Source organism: Melospiza melodia, chromosome 2 (genome assembly GCF_035770615.1).
Source record: "Melospiza melodia melodia isolate bMelMel2 chromosome 2, bMelMel2.pri, whole genome shotgun sequence".
Taxonomy (NCBI): Eukaryota; Metazoa; Chordata; class Aves; order Passeriformes; family Passerellidae; genus Melospiza; species Melospiza melodia.
Genome location: NC_086195.1, coordinates 113,020,542 through 113,043,590, shown reverse-complemented (window position 1 = coordinate 113,043,590; position 23,049 = coordinate 113,020,542). Strand labels below are relative to the sequence as shown.

General features: G+C 37.6%; 1 protein-coding gene across 1 annotated transcript in view; it reads right to left on the bottom strand.

Annotated features, from left to right (window-relative positions):
* Positions 1-23,049, bottom strand: part of PCCA (propionyl-CoA carboxylase subunit alpha) — a 269,969-nt gene that overhangs the window by 212,881 nt on the left and 34,039 nt on the right. Inside the window, exons 5-6 of the mRNA XM_063149605.1 lie at positions 17,491-17,604; positions 15,941-15,994 (exon numbers count right to left, since the gene is read on the bottom strand). Of these exons, the coding sequence (XP_063005675.1) occupies positions 15,941-15,994; positions 17,491-17,604 (168 nt within the window). The remainder of the gene's footprint in view (positions 1-15,940; positions 15,995-17,490; positions 17,605-23,049) is intronic.

Genomic DNA, 23,049 nt, shown 5'->3' with positions numbered 1-23,049 from the left:
CAAAGGTTATACAGACTACAGTCCATGCATGAACATACTGCAGATATTTTATTGCTACTTCTTCAATTCTAGGCTGTAATGGAAATTTCAAACTGTAAACTCAAAGAAAGAGTTCTGTAGTTTTCTGGCACTTGGAGCTAAAACAATAGCCTGAATTATATTTGGAACATAATGTGCAAGCATGCATTAACACATTCATCCATGGATACAATATGTGTACTCAACTCTTCAAGCTATCCTTTATGGATATTTTGGTGCTGTGAGGCATGCAGCATGTCAGTTTTGCGTCTGTTATCTTTTAAACAAGGCAAATGTTTTAACACTGAGTATATTGCATTAGAAGAACAGATACTGAACTGTAGGAGTTGTCTGAACCTCCCATCCTTTTAATTGTGGAGGCTACTTAAGAAATTCTGTGTCAGTCAGGAGCAATACTGAAATACAACTATAGTAGCCCACTTTCAAAATTCTGAAAATCCATTTAAAGACACCAGTAGGGGGTAAATTAAAGCCATAAGCATTAGGAAACTAATAATTTGAAAAATGTACAGAGGCAATGAAGCCTAAACTTATCAGGCATTAAAATGACTGGAAAAGTGTTTTGTATAGTTGGAAGTAACTAAATACAAAAAAAACCCACAAGCTTTTGTAAAACAAAAGAAGATACAATTGTAATCTACTACACAACATATCTGACACAACATCTTGTAAATAAACCATTAATATCTTATCACACACAAATTCTGGTATAAAGTATAGTAGAAAGCTAGACAGCCTATATAAGAGCAGAACCCAGAGTGACCTTTATTTACTCTTTAGAAACTCTTACTTGAATAGACATTTGTCAAATTCTAAATCTCACTGGACTCAAGTCTTCCACTCCACAGATTTCTTGCACAAGAATTTTCCTCAGCACTTGCGAAAGGCTAGACCTTTCAGTGAGAAGAGTCAGAAAGAACAGTGTAAACTGTACTGTATAAACTATTATTCACAATAAACTGAAAAGGAGTTTCATACAGCAGCTGGGAGGCTCCAGGTAACAACTATGAAAGCAGAATGAAAGCCACACTGTACCATGAGAACCATTACTATTCTCATCAAAGTTTGCATATTTTCAGTCCACAAGCCATGGAAAACCTCAATTTGCACCACCTTCTAGGGAGAGTCTAGCTGTCAGGTAATATGAAAACTCACTACAATCGGATCACACTCCACCCACAAGATGCCCAGACTCTGAAACTGCTCCTTGGAGCTAGAAATAGGCATTTTAGATAAGTGCAAAGGCCACTTATCTCCTGAGCTTCCTGTGCCTTCTAGATGACACTCTCGAACACAGACAAAAAATATGCAAGGAAGTAACAGGACAGGATCCTCTCCTCCTCAGCTTGAGAGCAACAATATATCTTGAGAATAAATACATTAACATGTATAAATTCACAAACACAATAGAAATGGACAAAATTTTCCAGATAATTTAAATATACATGGGTCCAGTGCAAGGTTTGAATACTGTCTGAAGCCAAACACTATAGAATAAACATAAAGAAATCCTCAGTCCCCAAGCAAGGTGAGAGTCCCAAGTAAACAAGCAAGCAACTATGTAATACAGAACTGCGTGAATGCCTACACACATGACCCAAATCAAAGTCTTCATTCAGACATTTTTTACCTTTTGAGTAACCTGTTTTTAAATAGTCTGATATTATTTTAGTATGGTGGCTTTGAATTTAAAATTAAGCACTGCTTGCTAGCAAGATTCCTTGCCCAAAAGTCCAGGCACAGAATTTATTCTTCCTGATTTCCAGCCTGAGCAAATTAAACAACTTCTCTTGGTGGGATAGGCTGAAGCACCACTCTGCAGCACACCTGCTGCCTGCCTTTGAAAAGCAAATTTACACACGGGATTCCTGAGCAGCCCTTTTGTGCTAAGAGGCATGTTCTCCACACACAGACATAATGTACTCACAGCTTTTGTACATGCAACAGCTCACACAGTATTTGCATAGTCCACTACAGTCATTTACCAAAAGAAGTCACAGCTTTAAATATGGCTGTTATGGCAATTATTTATCTACATTATTAAAACAGAATCCATGAATATAAGTACCAGTCTTACAAAATTCAAGCATTTCAATTTGGTACCACCTTAAAATAATATGTTCTTTCTGCAAGCAGAATGAAAATATTCACTGAAAATAAGAGATTGCCATATCCCACATCTGTATTATTGTCTGGCTTCCTAAATTCATGCCTAACTTTATGTTTACTTATTGTCTTCCCTAAGACTCAAATTTTTTAATCACAGTTTGGGATACAACAATTAATGTCTGAAGTATCACATATGTCACAATAGCAACTATTTAAGTTGAGCGACTTGAAAAATATCCTTTGAACGTTGCAGTATGGGCTGCATGGGTGTTGAACTCTCTAGATGCCTTCTACCAAAAGTGTCCTTGAACACAAACATGGCTATGGGCTATACCAACTTGGCCAACCAGCATCTGCCTCTTGCTCCATAGAAAGCCAATTCTAAACTTAAGCTAAGAGAACAAACAACTCCCTCCCCCCAAAAAAGCTAAATGACTAGCCTGTAGAAACATTCTGCATTTTGAGATCAGATCCTGTTCCAAAGATCAAAGGATCATTCATTACACAGAATCACTTTTAGTGTGGTAACAGCTTTGCTCCAGCATTCACAGTTATAATCTATTCCTACCAGAGCACATACAGGAAAGTACAAGATGCTCAATCAAGATGTGGGTCAATGCTCCAAAAAGTCTTAAGATCCAGAAAGTAAACAGTTCCCCTGCCTTTAACAACTGCACAACCCTGCACACAAATACATACAATAAACAATGCCTTAGGACACAACCCCATGTTACTTGAAGGACTAGGGATGGCAGTGACAGCCACAGGATGTGCTTGGTTAGCCATCAGGAAGCACTTTCAGCCAGGCAGGAGTAGGTGAGAGCCAGAGCACCTACTGAGTAGAGAGTAAGCTCACAGCCCAGAAGCCTGCCCTATCATAAACCTCCAAGAAATCTTCATTGAAAGCACTCTTAGCCCCCCTCCATTTGATCCATTCAGAACCACAGTCCACTTCTAAGACATAATCTGCAAATACTTGATGACTTCAGTCGCAAATGAAAAAAACTAAAACTACTTTAAGTTTAAAGGATAAAGTCTTCTCCCTACTTTTGTGCAAGCTCTACTGAAGCAACCTCAACTGTTTGCTAGTCTCAATGACTTTGCCACATGAGTATCTCCAGATTTTTTAGAGAGCAAAGAACATAAAAGTGTCCTAACCACGAGGCAAAGTATCTCCCACAAGTTCTTTTTCAAGAAACGAACAATTTTCCTCAGGCTTTTTTTATAACAAGCCATGAAAAAAATTCTGGCTCACAACCAAAAAAGTTTTGCAAGTAAGAGCCATAGATACTTTACTACTTAACTCAAACTAGTATTTGCTGTCCAATCACAATCTCAACCATTGGATTACCACTGTAGATAGCTCCATGCTAACACAAGAAAGGTAAAGGACTCAGCCTTTCTAGACAATCCAAAGAGCTACATTGCAAATTATCAATAGGAATTCCAAACCTGACCAAAGCAGCTATGAAAATATTTTCAGCATGTGAAAAATATTCAAATGGCTCTACTTTCTACAAACATTCTCATTTAAATACGTGCACCTAATGTTCAGATAGAGTAATAAAAGGGTTCACAGATTCTTACACAATAAACTGGCAGGTCTTATTCACAGGAATGTTCTGGAATATCTTTTACTGGTTTTCCCCCCATTCTAAATGTTTAATGCATTCCCCATCCCCAAACTGTAAGTAACTTGAATATAAACAGTGTTCACAATACCCAAGAGTGAAAGAGTAAGCACCAGTACTCTTTTTGCAAGAGCTCTGAAGACCATGTCAGTATGATCCTAACAGGCATCTGCAATAAAAATGCCTCATTGTCCGTGTACATCTGTAAATTGAGCAATATCTGTCCTTTCGGACAGAAAATATATGCAGGCCTCTCTACAAAGGAAAGTATAATTTCACAGTATAAGTTTCCACATAGTGCTCTGAAAATAGAGTCGCTTGGGAAACAGCAAGAATATCACTCCATCAAGAATACATTTAGCTAATCATATGGTTTTATTACCAAACTAAGCTGTTGTTACATAAAAGCATCCATTTTCCTCCAAAAGCAACCTTTATTTTGCATCTGAATTGCCAACCACGATGTGACTGCATCCTAACACATATATTTGCCATTACTGCAGTGAACCACACACATCTTTAAGCCAGTCAGTAGGAGATGAGGCAGAGGAAAGAAGAAAGTACAAGAGCAAATATTCACTGAGATCCCTATCATCATGATGTGAGAGCAGGAACCTGCACGGCCTGGAAGATCATCTGTTTCTGAGTCTCACTGCACAAGCATTACTTTTCTGTAGCACTTCTAAGTAAGCAACCTAATTGGGATTACATTAGTAATCTAATGTACCACATCCTTGTATTACGAGAAGGCCCGCTTTAAAAGGAGAAATTTTGAGGTAAATCACTGTAAAAGTAGTTACAAAAGAGCAGTTTGAGGGTAAATCTACCTGAAGTAACCTTTCTAGACATCATCTTTGCATTTTTCTGCTGCTTCATGCATTACTAATCAGTGGCCCACTAGAAACTTCAGCACCAACTGAAAAGCCTGGCAGGGTATTTGGCTTTCAATTCTTCTACTCAGTTTATTCCCAACACAAGTATATTCATCAGGCTTAAAAACAACTCTTGAACAAGGGCAGCCACTCAGCAATGAAATGTAAATTACTGACATGTGCTAAAACCTGCACTTGCCACTGCTAATGAGCACATTAAAGGGAAAAAAGCTTACTAGATATTACTGCAACCTTTTCACTTAACCCTGTGTGTACTGAAAGCCATAAATGAGTATCAATTAAAGAACTCATCTCTAAACAGTGAGACACTGTTCAGCAGGTGTATGCTTCCTACGCAGTTCTGATAAAAAAAATCAGGATGACAGACAAATGTGTGCACACTGATAAGTCTTATTTTTAATCTTCCATTTAACTTTAAGATATCAGTAAAAAAAAAAATCAAATGTGACAACATACATAAATTTCCAGGTTTACAACATTAGCAGTGCCAGATCTTAGGTGATCAAATAAAACAGGATTAGCTGCCAATAAGCCCCAAGGTTATTGAGTCAACTTCTAGCAACTTCTCCCTTCCTACTATGCACATGGGAGGTAAAGACCCTGAAAATAATCTTCTCCAAACAGCAATGACCCGCAGAGTCACAGAAAACAACACCTTTGCCTCCACAGCATCTAACAGTGATGCAACTTCATAGTGCAATAAAAGCCCTACCAACTATGTTCACTACAAGTTTCAAAGCTTTTAATAATTCACACTTATCAATGTTGCAAGAAGCTGCTCTAAATTTACATGCTGGAGAATGGGGAGACAATTTTTGTGAAAAACCACACCTATAAAATGGGGATCTTCATATTTTGTAGATGAAAAGAAATTATTTAAAGATTATTTGGTTAAGCAAGTTCTTCAAATACTTTACTACATAACATTTTTATAAGGACGCATCATAAATAGATGGCACTCAGAATGGACTTTCAAAAGCTAAATTAGGTACCTGAATCAGCCTAAATCAAGTACTTAAATCCCTCTCAATAAGGTTTGTCTAATACTAGTTCAGCTATAAATAAGTTAAAAGTTTATCAACTTCAGTTGCTTTTTTTTTCCTCATACCCTTTACCCCAATCCCAAACTACCACCCCTTTAAGTCCACCTCCATTCTGAGTAAGGCAGAACCTTGTTAACTTGTTTCTGCTAGAATCAGCTGTACTAGCCTAAAGACTTCAATAGAGGAGTTATGAGCAGGGGATATATGATTTGTTTAAACAAAGATAATTTTAACAGGACAGGTTTACAAAGTGACTAGGTGTCACTGTCATCCCAGCACACCCACAGAAGGCAATAACCCCTCACAGGGACAGGCAGTAACAGGCCACTGGGAACAGCAATCTCTTGGTCACAGTCAGAACTGAGGTCTGGCCACAGCTCAGTAACCTGATCCTCAGAGGATGAGCACCAGTTGGCCTTCAGGGAACAAGAAGCACTTGCTATGTTCTACACAAAACACATCACCTAATCAAGGAAATCAACTTTTACACTTGTGTTAATTCAAAACTTCATTGCTAGAACATTCCAACTGCTAAGTATTTTAGCAACCTTCCTCGTAACTCTGGCAGGAACTGTGCAGAAGATGCAATACTTAAAGCTACCAATGTTATTGATGGCTTTCATTCACTCTGAAATAGAAATGAATGAAATATACCGTGAAAATAGACAAAGCTTACAAGTGTAAGCAAACCTGAAGGCAGTGAAAAGTGAAAAGGCAGATACCTCCTGCTCATTCTTATGCATGTATGTTAATGGAATTTTAAAGAATTCCAGGGAATTCTTTAAAAGATTTGCAAAATGAACAAAATGAACCACTAAATGCAATGAGGCGGCTGCAAGCAATCTAATAAATTCTTACTCTTATCTGGGGGTCATGATTCCTGCTGCACTCAATAAAAGCTGTCATTGACAAAATCTGACAAACAAGGTAAGCTGCTATTAAGCAGTGTTTATACTGATACCTTTATAGAGTTTTTGTTTGAGCAACTCTCCTATGAGGAAAGGCTGAGGGAGGTGGGACTGTTGAACCTGAAGGAGGCTAAAGGGGAGCTCAATGTATATAAATGCCTGAAGGGAGAGTGCCAACATGGCAGAGCCAAGCTCTGCTTGGTGCTGCCCAGTGACAGGACCAGAGGCATGCACAAGCTGAAACACTGGAAGTTCCCTCTAGCTGGAAACATTTTTTGACTGTGAGGGTGGTCGAACACTGGCACAGGTTGCCCAGAGAGGTTGTGGAGTCTCTATCCTTGGACAGTCAAAAGCTCACCAGACATGGTCCTGCCAACCAGCTCTGAGCATCCCTACATGAGCAGAGGGTTTGAACCAGCTGATCCCCAGAGGTACCTTCCAATCCCAACCATTCTGTGAAATAAAGACTGTATTTGATAGCTGCAGTAGAAACCAGATCCAACTGAATTATGCATTCTACAACCATACAATAAAAATGTGCAACCAGCTGGAAGATATTGTAACAATCTAGAGAATAGTAACTGAGTGACTAAGAAGTTAAAGTGTCATTAAACAGGTTAAAGACTGAAAAACCTCATTTAACCCTGACATGCCTGAATAGAGTGTCTTAATTCACTTTCAGCAACCAACTATATCTGGCATATGAGCAGTGATTCTCTCAACACCCAGAGGTAACTGGAGCAGTTCTCACACCACAGAGAACACCCCGCCCAGACAGGTTACATTGACTCCTGCCCAGAAAGCAATACTGGAACAAGGGAATCCACAAGGGAATCCTACAGCATATCAAACAAAGAAGTAGATTAAGTCTCACAGCTGTAGAAACTATTCAAAATATTTGACAACTTTACAGTTCAGCACCAACATTTCATACTGTACAGATATTAAAAATTTTAATCTAGACAAATACAAAAATATAAAAGAAACCAAACAGATGTATAAAATAAATTATGTTTATAAAACTAAGTTCTAATAATTCAACATGTTAAACCCTATCTTCAAGAAAATATTTCTTGAAATAAGATTACAATCAAAATATGTACCATGAAAACAAAGCCTCCCACAAAAAAAATTGCCCAGTCCAGGATAATAGGTCATCTTTAGAAGCATGTTAACCAAAAATCTTTCAGCTAGCATCCTTTTCCACAGCTAGTGTAGAAGTCACTAAAACTTCAGAATCCACTAGAAATGAAATCATTAAGGGCCAACTATAGGTGTGAATTAGGACCAAGACTCAGCAGGGTGCTGTCATTTTTAAGTCACTAAACCAAAAGACACAAATACATTCTATCACCATAACAATCAGAAGACCTCTAAGACTGAGGTAGGAAGGGGACCACTGGAGGTCTTCTAGCGCAACCTCCTTGCTCAAGAAGGTACTCCTAGAGCACATTACTCAGGATTCCTTCCACACTGTCTTTGAATATCTCCAGGGAAGAAGACTCCACCTCTCTCAGCAACCTGCACCAGTGCTCAGTCACCCTGACAGTAAAGATCATCTTCATGTTCAGGTAAACTTCCCATCCATCAGTTTCTGCCCATTTCCTCTTGTCCTACCTCTTGTACCACCAAGATCCTGGCTCCATTCTCTTGGCACCCTCCCTTCAGATACTTAGACTGGTGAGGTCTCCTCTCAGTCATCTCTTCCCAAGGCTGACAGCTCCCAGAGAGATGTTCCAGTCCCTTGATCATCTTTGTTGCTCTCCACTGAACCCACTCCAGGACTTCCTGTCTCTCTTGTGCTGAGAAGCCCAGAATTAAACCCAGCACTCCAGATGTGACCTCACCAGGGCTGAGCAGAGGAGAAGGATCACCTCCCTCATCCTGCTGTCCATGCTCTTCCTGATGGTCCCCAAGATACCATTGACCTTCTTGGCCACAAGGGCACTGCTGGCTCATGGACAGCTTGCTATCCACCAGGACCTCCAGGTCCTCCTCCTCAGAGCAGCTTTTCAGCAGATCAACCCAAGCTAAACAGTCTAAAGAATTAAATTTTAAAGTTTCCCCCAAAAGTAATCACCTCCTAGCCTTGGGATCAAATAGATGTAGCATGTTCATATCCCTCCTCACATAACACACCACTGTCAATAACAAAAGTCCCTGTGTACAGAAATACAGCAAGTTGTAAGAAGACACCTTGGCTCATAAAATGTGTATTCAGTAGACTGATTTTGGTCCTGTTGCAATTAGTTTTCAGCAACAATAGAGAAAAGTCATATTGTGATACACAAAATGATTCTACCAAACACACTATTGCTTCAATGTATTTCAACTCTAAGAACCCTTTACTAAGTTGCATTCATCTTAAAAGTCAGAATTCATTTTCTTGATACACATATTTTATGAAGAACACATATAAGCTCTTAAGTATTCAATCTGTAATGAACACAGATCATCAATCACTATAAAATACATAATTTCTTAAAACACAGGCAGAAAACAGAAGTGATTATTAAGGAAGCATTGTTGAATTCTAAGCTGAAGTTTCACATGCCTTGCCACAAAAGTAAATTAGAATCTACAGAGCAACAGAAGTTCTTATTGCAAAGACATCTCTTAACTATTCATGGTTAATCCAACTCCACTATTATTAATGGAATATTTAAAACTGATTTTAGAAACAGAGAAGGACATCACATTCGCAAGGTTACCACACAAGCTTATATCAGTTATACAGAATAGGACAAATTAACAAATCACCATAGATCAGAATGGTCAGAATTTACCAAAACCAGACAAGCTTGTCTGCATGATCGCAAAGAAATAAAGAGGCAGAAAGTGAAGGAAATATTACCTGTGTAAGAAGAGAATTACATAGCATTTCATTTGCATATCTATTATTTCAATGAGGAAAAACACAAGTACACACAGTTAATATAACTGCAGTTGTGGAAACAGAACAATACATTTTCATTCTCACAACCAGACAGCAACAGTGAAAAAAAGAGGACAGAACAAAGTATTTCTAAAGAAATAGGAAGAATTCCTGTAAGTCTGGAAGTAAGTACTATTGCAGTGACACTGCACATCAAGAAATAATTTTTACAAATCAGGATTCCATCTATCCATTCCTCTGCAGACCCACACATCCTAATAAGCATGCCAAAATACTACTGTTAAAAGACAGCTCATGAGAAACCTTAAATTACTTACAATAGCCCATATAGGCAAAAATATCTCTAATATCTTCCTTAATCACATGCACAGCATTAAATCATTGGTCCAGAAGCCACGCAAGTCCACAGTTCATCCACCAAGAATCTCAAGTTGCTAGACAGTACTACTCAAATCAAGAGATTTTGTGCTATCATTTTTCCTAAGGACAGTTGCACCTGTTAAAGCTTTCAAACTAAGCCACTTGAAGAAAAGACATAGCTTTAAAAAACACAAGCTAAAAAAAATGGGTTAAGATTGCCATAGGATAGGAAGTTGCCTAATCACAAAGGAGATCAAGGAAAAAAGTATTAATATTATGAAGTCTCGACAAAAGAATAAAAAGGCAGGAGAGTACTTTTGTCAGCTTATGTGAATCTTTGACAAAACACCACCCTACATCTTTAAATACATGCATATAGGTTACACACATGTATACCCACAAGACCTGTAGATATACACCCTGAGACTCTCAAGTTTAGGCATACACCTGCCCTTGAAAGAAATGTTCTAGCTATATACAGCAGCTCTCAAGATAGTTATTTGAAATTTGCCACAGGGAAGAACTGGCATCAATTTGTTTTGTTGCACAGCAATCTTAAGCAGGACACTGATGATGTACATACACCATCAAAGGCTTTTAGCAAAGGTATTTGAAGTTTTCTACAGTACAGGAGTAATACAGCCTTCCTACTTCCACCCTAGTAAGTGCTAAGCAGACAGTTCAGATGACTCAATCTCATTTTTCTAGCTCATATGGACTAATAATGTCTGACAAACACTGCCCATGATTTAATACACACACTATTTGTTTCTCCCATGGATTCCACTCAACCTGATACAGCAGATTTAGATTCGTTTTCTATGAAAAAAAGGTTTGCTCAGAATACAAGAATACAAGTAACACTCAAGTATTCTGCCTTAAAACAAAATAAGCATCAAAATTATAGATTCACATGCAGAGCTCTTCTGGGCAGCAAAGTGGTGACCTGTTCATTTAGGCCAGTACATTGCCTAAACTTTATTACCCTGTACAGACAAAATCTCCAGTCTCCAACAGACAAAGCACCTTGAGCCACCACAGGCACTGGTAGCAATCACACTGCTGGCTTTGGTAGGCAGTGAAACTCTGGCCTGCAAGGCATAGTGTACAAAACACACATTAAAAGCTCTGTCCTCCCCACTCCTTGAAGTGTACAATCTCTGCCATAAGCAGCTTCTTGATACCAACTTCCACTGCCTTTTTTGGACCACCTTTTCACAATTTGGGAAGCCCAAATGCTAGCCAGTCACAAGAGTTATCAGGTAAAAAGCTAATGCATGTGGGAACAGCATGAAAATCACACCAAATGTTTCTCAAAAATGTAACATCCACCGAACCACAATGAAGGAACTTCACAATTTGCTTACAAATAACAAAGCCATGCACAACAATGGTAAAGAAACACTCCTGCCAGTAAGAGTCTATATTTTAAATTGTGAGAATCCCATTATTAGCTGTGCATAGGTCTGTAGATCCACCTGCACAAAGCTCTTTAGATCAGAACAGATCAGACATGTGTCCCCTAACAGAAGGTGACACAAGTTGCTCTTTGGTTTACCTTTTCCTTCTCAAACTTCGCAGCCATTTACAAACATGTGATCAACTATTTCCATATACATTGTTTGCCCATTTATTTCAGACAATACATTGTTGGGATTTTTAATTGAACCAAGAAGGTTAATCTAGCTTCAAAGGTAAAGAGAAATAGCACTGCGTGCTTTGTTCTCCCCCAGTCATGTCAAACAGTAGTTGTTTAAAAGGCACAAAAGATGTATACAATCAGGTTTCACTAGAAACTCCAAAAAGATTAATATCTTATTCCAAAATTGAATGCTTTTTTCTCACCACGTTTATGGCTTCTGTCCCAAGGAGTGGATTTTGGCAGGAGGCAGTGGCTGGCTATTTTTGCATCAACAAATAGAGCATCAGAATTCTGTCAAGGCTGCATTCAGAAAAGAATATTCCAGATAAAGGCTGCATTTGTAACTAACTATTATCATTTTCAGATAATTTTATGCACATATCAAATCATTTTCTTGGAGGAAATACACCACAACCTTTCATGAAAGCACAAACTCTATCACATACAAAGCATCAAAATACACTGAAGATTTATAACCTTGCAAACTGGTATTTTTCCTACAAAGCTTACAAAATAATAACTCAGCGGACTTGTTTGTTTTGTTTTTAACAGCAGCATCACAAGGGACTTTAATGGCAGTCAAAGTGGAAGTTCATTTGTGTTTCTTTAAATTAAGAAGAAAATTGATCCCATTATGACTAACTGCAACACAGAGTCACCATGCATCAAGGTCTAAGTGCATAATCACTACCAGGAAGCAGGAAAGGAACACAACATCAACTGCAGGTCTAAGACTCCTACTTGCTGCTAACATCAGCTAGACAAACAGCCACACTGACTCTGGAAAAATGACTGTGTAATCCTACCACAAAAGTTGCTTTCTTCTCACTGTTTTCTCACCCAGACCCAAAAAAACCCAAAAAAAAAAAAAACAAAAAAAAAAAAAAAACAAAAAAAAACAAAAAAAAACAAAAAAAAACAAACACCAAAAAAATAAAAACAAACCAACACCCAACCAAAATCACAACAGTCACTGCGATCATGGGGCAATCCTCCCAAACTATTCAGCATGTTAAGAGACCCAACTCAGCATTCCCATCCCCCCACCAAAACAGCTGCTCTGGAGATTTGCGAGCAAGGACAGAAAAATGGCAAATTCAGAAAAGTATATCTTTCAATTACAGGTCAACCAAAAGGCCTATCTCCTCCCCAAATTCCAAAGACCTGCTTTAGGTAACAGAGGGGACAGAGCTTCTAAGAAAAGGTCTGCATTAATTTTAAGAAACAGGAAACATTAAGCGAGCTAACCTAAATACAGAGGTCACTAGCAAACTCTTCTAAAGCAGGAAAGGAACAAATCACTCTTGCAATTCTGCAGAACACCTGGCAAAGGATACTAGCATTTTTTTAATGCAGCAATTTTTAACTTCACCTTAACATTTATGATGATACTGAATATTATGCAATTATTCTTTGAAGGAGGGAAGCTACTTTCATGGAAGTATATTTGAATGCATAAACTAAAAGTACTAACTTATTTGCTGATTCTTAAGAAAATACACCCACTTACATAATCCCATATTTTGTTACTCTACATAATGCTATCAGCATTATCATAAAATCATCCAAAGATTCCATGTTCAAATACCAATCCTTAAGAAATTGACCTTAGTATGTATAAAACCTTTGACAGACTCACTCAGTATAAATGCCATGGACCTCTTCTGTCAGCCAACAACAGCAACCAGAGTAGATACACAAAGACAGGACTGAATGCACCAAGCTGTTTACTGAATCACAATGAACAACATGCCAGATATTCACCCACTGATTGTTTTTTGGAAATTTTGTTTTGGAAACAAAGGATCATTTATTGTGCCTCCTTTGCCTATTTTAAGAGAGAACAAAATTAAGTTTCTGAAGAAGAAGAAAGACCAGCAATTTTCAATACTCTAAGTATCTACCAAATTCTTCAAAAGTACTGTCTACAGCTGTATCTTACTCCATGAGTCATTCAGAAAATGGACAAAAAGACATGCTTTTGTTCAAATCACACACTGTGAGATCACATGTGAACTGACCCTCCATGCATTAATTGAAGACAAAGCTTTGCTTTGAGCTCATTACTGCTCTTACATATACACTGGCAAGTTTAGAAAGTTTAGTGTCCTTCTCAGTTTCCCAATTTAAGAAGTTTGTTCTAAAAGTACAGATGTGTACCAGGAAATAAGCCTGAGTTTCATAAGTTCCATCACTACTTTCAGTGCAAAAGAACAAAAGAGTGCATATGCAAAGAACTGAATAGGGAGAAAGAAAACAGAACAAAAATGTCTTCTGCAACTTCATTACAGTTTAACAACATAACAGTTACAGTCTTCAATAAAAAGAAGAAACAGCAGGCAAGTTTTCCTCCCAACTATATTAATCAGAGTGTCTTGAAAAAAATATAAGCAGCCCTAGGGATAGAAAGATAGATCATTTCACCAGCTCTCACCAGGGGTTTGATCTTCTAGAGCCACTGACATCAAGGAAAGCATGATTATGTCTTAATTGAGACTTTAAATAGTGCATTTCAGAAAGCAAAATCACATTACCTTGTTTTATTATATTTTTAGAGAAGTGAACACACCGGGTTTCTGAAACATAATTAAAGCTGTTTTGAGACTGCAGCACCAACCAAAAATTCAAACATGTTTTTAGTCACCACATTATTTCAGGAAATTGTTAAGAAACTTTCCTAGGATCTGAGTGAAAAGATGAGAAATAGAAGGGTGGAGAAGATCTACAGGAATGTTTGTACTTTCTCCATTTCTGCTTAATCCTGCCAAAAAAATTGTTCCCATTTCACATCACCAATATTGTAACTAACATTACCACACTATTTATATTTATTGTTAATAACAACCACATCACTGTAGAACGTGCCTGGTTCAGAGTATTTAACTACCAAATTTCCATATTCAGCAGCAAAACAAAGCAAAATAGCGTAAGTGAACACTTCCATTCCACTAAATTTTTTTGTTACTGAAAAACCAGGAATGGCCAACTAAAGTCAGTTATCCCGGTCGAATCCATTGAGAACAGAGTTTGTTATAAATTAAGCCAGGAATCTTCCCTCTAAAAAGAACCTCTGGTACACGAAGCAGAACAGTGATAAAAGAAAGCTGCTAAACTGAATGAAGATAACATGTAAAAGATAACCCCAGATTTGGTAAATCTTGGCAAACACCAAGTGTTTAAAATTTCTTTCAACTTTAACATCACCAGCACCCAGCAGGGTGTACTCAGCATCCCACAGAACCTGCACTTGTTTTTGTCTAGCAGCTATAAAAAAAAAAAAAAAAAAATCACAGCAACTGAAGTATGAAATTTTTAGATTTCATTCTCAAATAGTCTCCTTAATGAGCAGGTGGTATCCCCTTACAACAAATAAGCAACTCAATAGCAAGGGTCTGTATTACAACTAGAACTCAAAACTAAAGGAAATAGTTAAGGAAGGTATAAGGAAGACCTGTCTCACTAATGCTAAGGACAAAAAGAACCACCATTCAAGAATCATATTCCTCATCTAAGTTTTTTATCTTGAATCAAAAGGGTGCAAATTTTTCTCAAAAGCAGAAACAAATTTCTCTTGCTGCCTGTAAATCAAGGTATTTCTTCAGCTTCATTTACTCCATAACCAAGTTGGTAGCTGCAATGGCTTTTTACTTTGAACTTCAATGCAGTATGTGCTTGTCCCTATTCTGAGCAAAATCAGTAGACAATACAAGCAGTGACTATACATACAGCATCCACCCAGGACTTTGTTCAAACATTGTGAATGCAACTTCCTCCTAGCACTGCCCACTTTTAAGCAGCTGCATGAAAGCTTTTGGAAAAAAAATAAAATCAGACCATATCATCCGTTCATGATATACAAAAACCTTACTGAAGTAAAGAGGTTTTGAACAATAATTTTGATAAATTCAGATAAAGTGAAAACAGCACCCTCTTGACTCTTTGGTCCTTTCAGAGAATGCAGCACCATGATACAATACCACCAGCAGAGAAGCCAATTTTTAAACAGCTTGCTATTCCCATCCCAAAGTGCACTTCAGCACCTTCTCAGGGCTGCTGATACAGCTGTTCACCAGCTGTGCTACAAATCACCAAGATGATCACTTAAAACCAGATACTTTTAACCTAGATCATTCAGTGACCCAGTTTTGCAGAGCAGCCTCATAAACAGTCCAGGCATAAGCGAAAATCCTGAAAGGTTTTTACATACTGGGTAAAGTTCTTACAGACTTCTCCCAAAAGAAAACTCAGCCTGCAATTACATCCTCAAAATGCAAAGAATTCACATGTACAGAAAGCATATTGAAATCCCCTACGTTAAAGTATCTTTTAGATTTGCCTTTAGTTGGTAGCTTGCTTCCTTAGATACCTTGAAACAAGTACGTGCCATCAGTCACAGGCAAGCAAATAAAAATAACTTACCAAACGTCTAGCAAATTCTTTATTTTCTGAAAGAAATCCATATCCTGGGTGTACCTTGGAAGGCAAAAGAAAAAATTCAAGCTGATTGAGTTCTGAAACCACACACCAAAGTCAGTAGCACATTTTCAGACACTGGGGATGGTAAAGCAGATCACTAGGCATTTAAACAGGTTGAATACCTTAAGAAACTCTCTTAACGCATTGATTTTTCTGTCCTAACTTAAGTTGTTGAGCTATCATTTCTGAAACAAACTTTCCCTATTTAACTCGGGAGAACAGGGTTGCTTGCAGAACAAATGGAGCTGTTTGCAGAGCAAACAGACATAGCCTTTGGTGATTTGCCTTTTGCTCTTTTTAGCTCCACTGCAGGTTTCCCCAAATACGCTCATCCACACTCTCCTCAGTAACCACTATAAAGTACTCTGTATCCCAAAATATTTCCAGCCCTAACCACAACAATGGTGCACAGGTCCCCAGCCATAAGCCCCCTACCTCTAGTGACCCTGGCTAGAGGGCACAATATACTCTCTTCATCAGTCTAAGTCAAGCATCCTCTGTGCCTTGTTTGCTACTCACACCCCAATATTCATTCAGCCTAATGACTTAAGAGGAGCATGACAAAGTTTTCATTTTACTTTTGGCAAGTCATATAAGATTCTTGATCTATTATACTCTAACAGACAAAGCATAAGCCATTTTATTCACCTCTTTTAAAGAGCCAATAACTGGGTTTCATATTCAGAAACTCAAAGGGGAGAAAATACTGGTTTTGTTTCTGGCCCCTAAAGGCACTGTACCAAAACATCATGTTAAAAAGAAATCACAGTGCTGATCCAACTGTTCAAGGGTAGTTAGTGTTGCTGATAGATACACACCAAATTCCATTTTAATAAATGCTCTGTGTACAGTAGCTCTGAATAATACATTCATTTCAGTGACAGAACAAAGAACATTAGGAATGTGAACATATTAGTTTTTTCTACTGATTCCTGTTAAGCTTTGAATCTCTGGCCAACTTGGAAGGAAAATAGGCAGACTTGCCCACATTTACACAAATAAGCTAATATGCATTTTGTAAACTTTCTGAAACAAAAGCCATTACAGGATGCACCATTTACCTTCCTGCAAGTAACATTTATACAATATAGAAAGTGATTCAAATTAAGTTTAAGCAAAAGTCTTTCTGGATACACTTCATAAAACATTCAAAAAAGGCATTATGGCATATAAAGGGTTAGCACTCAAAACTAATTGGGATTTTTTTTTTTCCCCCAGCAAATTTGGAAATGAACTGAAGCTGCTCCCTGGTGTGAAAGCTGAATCCAGCAGCCACCTGCAGGATCAGCGACCAGTGCTGCCAGATGCTACAAAGCCTTTGATTTCCAGTAGCGATTTCAGACACATTTAACTCATGTGACATGAACTAACTGGAATAGCATATTCAATCACTTCCCCCCCACACACACCTTAAAAAAAAAAATATACAAACTCTGGCTTTTCTGCTTTCTATATATGAAACAGCTGCAGCAGATAGACACATTCAGACTCACAGCTTGGGCCCTGGTTTTCCTAATGACTTCCATGATGGCATCCATGTTGAGGTAGCTTTTGCTGGTGGGAGCTGGGCCAACACAGACAGCTTCATCCGCCATTTTCACGTGAACCTGAAGAGGCAATAGTCTGCATTAACAGATGCTCCCAGCAAAAATAATTAACATCACCCAGTCACATGCACACAAATCTGATTGTGTCAAAGATCATTTACATACCATAGCCACTCTAAAATACACACTGAAATAACCAACACTGGCATACATACAAGTATTTGCACTGTAAATCTCATTTCATTTAGCTCTGAGCTTAAGTCACGTTCAAAATGTTTTATTGTTCTAATATATTATTTTGAATTTGATTAAATAAAATCAAGACAAATATAATTTCACCTTCCTATACTGATCATCTATATGTAAATTCAGACTAAAAACTACTTTGTTACTTGTAACTAGGGTAGTCTAATATCTTAATACTTAATAACAAACATTCATGACCAGTTCTAAGCAGGCTCCCCAGGAAGTTGGGGATAATTAGAGTGAATTGAATGAAGGGATGCAATGAGTGTCCCTGCACAGCATCAGGTCAGCACCATGCACAAATTAAAGCCTATGACTAAAGAGTTCAATATCACTACACATGAACCAGAAAATCTTGAGAATTATTTAAGCAGGCTCATGTTTGATTTCTAATCCATTGTATCCTCATTTATATGCATTTGCCAAATATTTTTTAGCCAAACAAAAAAGGGACAAACATTGGCAACATTTTACCAAGAATACAAAAATAACTAGGTTTGGAGTTAGAAGTCTTCTTACATCTCGCAAGAATGCTTATCTTTAAGTTTAAAAAGTTTAATTAGATTGGTCTTTAACACGTTTTCAGAGTTCAGAATACTTTTCTTTCAAGTAAGATACAGATATAACCATGAAACCAAACAACCAGTTTTACCTCATTCTGCTTTTTGTAAGTTCCCTTTCAGTATGCATTTAAGAAAGCATGCCATTGTTTAAACTGTGTAAGATTCTTAGCTGTCAGTACGACTTACTTAGAACGACAATTTGACATTTCCAATGCTTATCAATTTTTACAACTATTTGATATCTCCAGCATTTGAAACTGAAAAGACACTGTCTAAAATCAGTGCTCTTTTAGAAAAATAGCATTAACATTTCAGAAATACAAAACCCCGAGATGAGTTCAGTTGGCCAAAGCATGTATAAATAACACCAAGCTTGTGGTTTTGGTCCCTGGATGGATCATTCACTTAAGAGCTGGACTCCATAATCCTTGTGGGTCCCTTCTAACTCAGCATATTCTGTAATTCTGCACAATGTTTTTGGTTTTTATCAGGAAATTTTGTTATTTGTGAAAAGGAATTTTATTTGCAATTAGTTTGAAGGCTGTCAAGTGTGTCAAACAAGTTAGAATTTACCTAGTCTGGATACGCTATTGGCTCATTCAGAAGAAACAAGGCCAGAAAAATCAAAAAAACACCTACAAACACTGACAGGCAGCAGTAAGACAACATTTTGAACACTACAATGAGAAGTAAGTAGCAGGTGAATATAACAAATGTATAAAAAGGAAGAGAGCCACTTAATCATTTTCATTTTTTTCTTCAGTTTTATTGACCTTTTCTGAACTTGGGAAATGTTAATCCTACCAACAAGTAGCATATTAACTTTCCACCTAATTCCATGTTTCTTTCTGGAAGCATCTCTTAAATAGCTTCTGAATTTGCTAAATTCTCAAGTATATAACCACATAACCTGCTGGAATCACCACATATTTCAATATTGCTTCAATAACATCTCAACTGTTTTGTTTCATCACTACACCATTGGTCTCAATATAAACAAAGCAAAACCAGAAAAAAAAAATCTTTGAGCAGTAGCACAGACAATCATGCAGCAGGTTTTTGTACTTTCTAGTACACACATCTTAGCAACTAAGTAATCTCTTTTGATCAAATGCTATCAAGATTAGTCTGTGTCATCCTTCCTGCAGCACTAAGCTGAAGAAACAGCAGCTTTATCTGAATGATCAGTTTATATGCTTAAAGTTGTTCTGAATCCCAATGTGGTGTACAGTTCTACACAAAGTCATTCAAGCTTAAGCTTAATTAAGAATGTATATTTTACAAAACCAAAAGCTTCCTTATAAAAAAGGACTAAAGATTGTTAGCTATTTCTAGGTATCAAGATGAAAACTCCACACCCACCCACTTCCTGCACTAAGACACCAATAGAGTCCCACTAGTACCAAAAGCAGCCAGAGAAGATATTGCAAACCAATTGGTTTTGTACATATAAACAGTCCTGTGCACATTTCCCCAGTATTACCCCACTCCTTTCTGAAATTTTTTGTTGCTATTCAACTGTCTGGAATTTCAACTCTTCCTCTCCCACATTACCCTGTAATCTGGTAAATCCATTTCTCCTTGCTCACCTCACTGCAAGTTGTTGGTGCCTTCCCTAGTTCAGTGCCACTTCAGCCTGGAATGCACCAGGCAAATCTCCCAAAAAAAGAGGTCTCCATTCCACCTCCACTAGTTCAAAACCTCCAGATTTTCAGGATCCAGTGACAGCTGGGAGGATTTTCAGGATCCAGCCCCATCTAAGAGGCTTCTCATATCTACTTTTATTATGAGTTCATATCTATTTTTATTGTGAGCAAACCAGGATACGAACAGGAAATCTGCTTCTTAGTGATTCATAATGACAATTCCCCTTAGCATTTAGATTCCTTTGACATTGCACTGCAGTTCATGAAGAATACCCCAAATATTGTAACACAAATTTATCAGATTTTTTTGTATAGTATAAATGTAATTACTAGCAAACATAACAAAAACCATCATTTGAGTCTACATGACAACTGAAACTTTCAGCCTACTACCAAGGGCTGCCTACTTCACACAGTAATTCATTAAACCTTTACCTCCGCAGAGGCTAACTTATAATGCAATCTTCCTAGACAGTACAAAGAATTCAGCAACTCCCCTTCCTCAATCACCACAAATTTCAAATATATTGATTTTCAAATTCAAGGATTGCTTAAGCACTTGACTTAAATCACACAATCCTAGGTATTCAAAACCTGTCCCTAACAGCTAAAATCTCAGAGGTGTGATTTATCCCTTTTCTGTTTTAGGTCACAAAAAACCCAATGTCAACAAAAACAAAGAAGCAAGTCCCCGGAGATTCTTGGAAAATGGAATTTCTTCATAAATATCTGAATTGACCCTGCCATCTCAAACATGAATGGATAACAACAAAGGCTGGAAAACAGTTGAAACTAAGTGCTTAATGGTTTATACTGCAGTTTTTAATCATATTGGGCTACCTGGGCCTCAAGAGAGAAGTCTCAAGCAGCTACCAAGGACTTGCTGTGTTCGAGAATACAAATGACTGGAAATCATGGAAAAATTGTGTGTGCAAAAGCCATTTAATTTCTGTACAAGTTTTTTACTTTAAGTACTCTAGCTCATAAAGGCTGATTATATTTCAAAAACAACAAAACCAAAACCTACTGAATCTTCATTTTATAGAACCTCAATCTAATTAAAGAACTAGAAACTACATACAGTCACTTTTGGAAATCTAAACCAATCACAAACAGCTGACCAGCTCATCACACTCTTGTATCTATGAGAAATAAGCTACTAATAATAAAACTGGATTCAACAAGGAGTCCTAGCAGAACAACATTAGAATAAATACTATTAAATGGTGTAACTATTTTTGGATTAAGATACAAAGTCAACTGGAAATAATCTGAAGTACAACAATTACCTTATTACAAGCTCATTCTTTCAGAAGCAAACAGCAGAGAAGTGGCCACTGGCTACAAAACTAGTTTAGGTCGAGGAGCCACCTTCACAGCAAGGCAGTTCTATCAGCAGATCCCACCACATCTTTACACAGGAACAGCTTCATGTTTCTTCACTGTCTTTCCAGCAAACAGGCAAATAAAGCAAGGAGTCCATTGGGGATGGCTTGCCAGCCATTTTTGGCCTGGACTGGTTTCAAGCACCACTCCAGGCTGCAGCAGCTCTCAGAGTGCAGTAAGAGGTAATAATAGCAGCAGCAATTGGGTTTGGAGATCCTTCTACAGTTCAATGTTTCAGGAGGATTTATAAGGCAGTTTTGGTGCCAGGACTTGGCATCATACTCCAGAAGACAAATATAGCCATAACCCAAAGTTTTGGATGTGAACGCCACAAAAATAGTCAATATCTGCCTTGCAGACAACCCGATTTAGAAGGACTGCGCTGAATCACAGCCAGTACATACCCAAATTACCTAGATTATTTTAGCTCTCCTGTATCCTGGAGAGTGACACATGTTCATTTGACAGTAGCATGCTCTCTTGAATAGCCACACTCTGAATTTATTGAATTATCCTCATAATTAAACCAGTATCTCAATTTCCAGAAATCAAAATTAATAACCTGCTACCTAAAATAGATACAGGTCTCCTAGAAGTATTCTGTTTGACACAGCAGTATCAAGGTAAACTTCTCCAGGGCCACCCATCTGCTGCAGAGCACTAGTTGGAATCTACATTATAAACAAATTACATTTAAATACACATCTCTCAACATTTTAACATAGAAAAGTTCTCAGTATGAACACAGAATGTATTAAAAATTATTTTAAGGCAAAGAAATAAACCACTTTCAGTGCATATAGAGTCTATAAAACAATCAAAGATACCAAGAAAATTTACAGATCTCTAGCATTATAATTATTCAGCAGCTCAAGTTCGTTACCTTCTTATGGAGCTGGTTCATGACAAAAAGTGCTTTTCTCCTCAGTTTGTTTCACAATGGATCATTCTCATTTACTAACTCCAAAAAGTAAAGACTGACTTTGTCAACAAAGAAAAATATATCTACGTGCATTTCCCAATTGAGTGTTTAAGATCATCTGCATAGTTTCCACAGATGATTTTATATACCTCAGCAGTTTCTGAGGCATATCATGTGACAGATGTAATTTACTTCAGTGTAAATGTCTAATTAACACATACACACACACTCCCCTTTTCCTCCATCTCTGAGGAATAAATGTCTGGGATTCCCCAGTGTCCCAGTTTTTCAGACTAGGTCAGCCTACACATCACCAGGTCTCAACACAAGTTGATATTCACACAGCAGAGACAGTTATACTGAGTTGCAGGCTGCATTTTCCTCCTGATTCTTCTATGCTGTTTCAGAATTTATATTATAGGGAAACTGTTATAGCTGCATATACAGTGCTAATCAAACCTAGGCAGCAATTAAAACAACCTCAGCAAAGAGAACACTTTTGTTTGGTACACTAGATAAGATTGAGCATTGTTCAGACAAAGAAACCTAATCAAACAAGTCATTCTCCTTTTATAGTTCAAATCAATATTACACATTGGAACAACATCCGTTGGTGTAAGTGGATTCACTTAATTGGCCCAAACTGCATAATACCGCTCAGCAAGACAAATCACAATTAGCTCAACCCATAAAATAGGGCTAATGAATAAATCCTTTGTAAGTTAGCTAAAAAAAACCAACC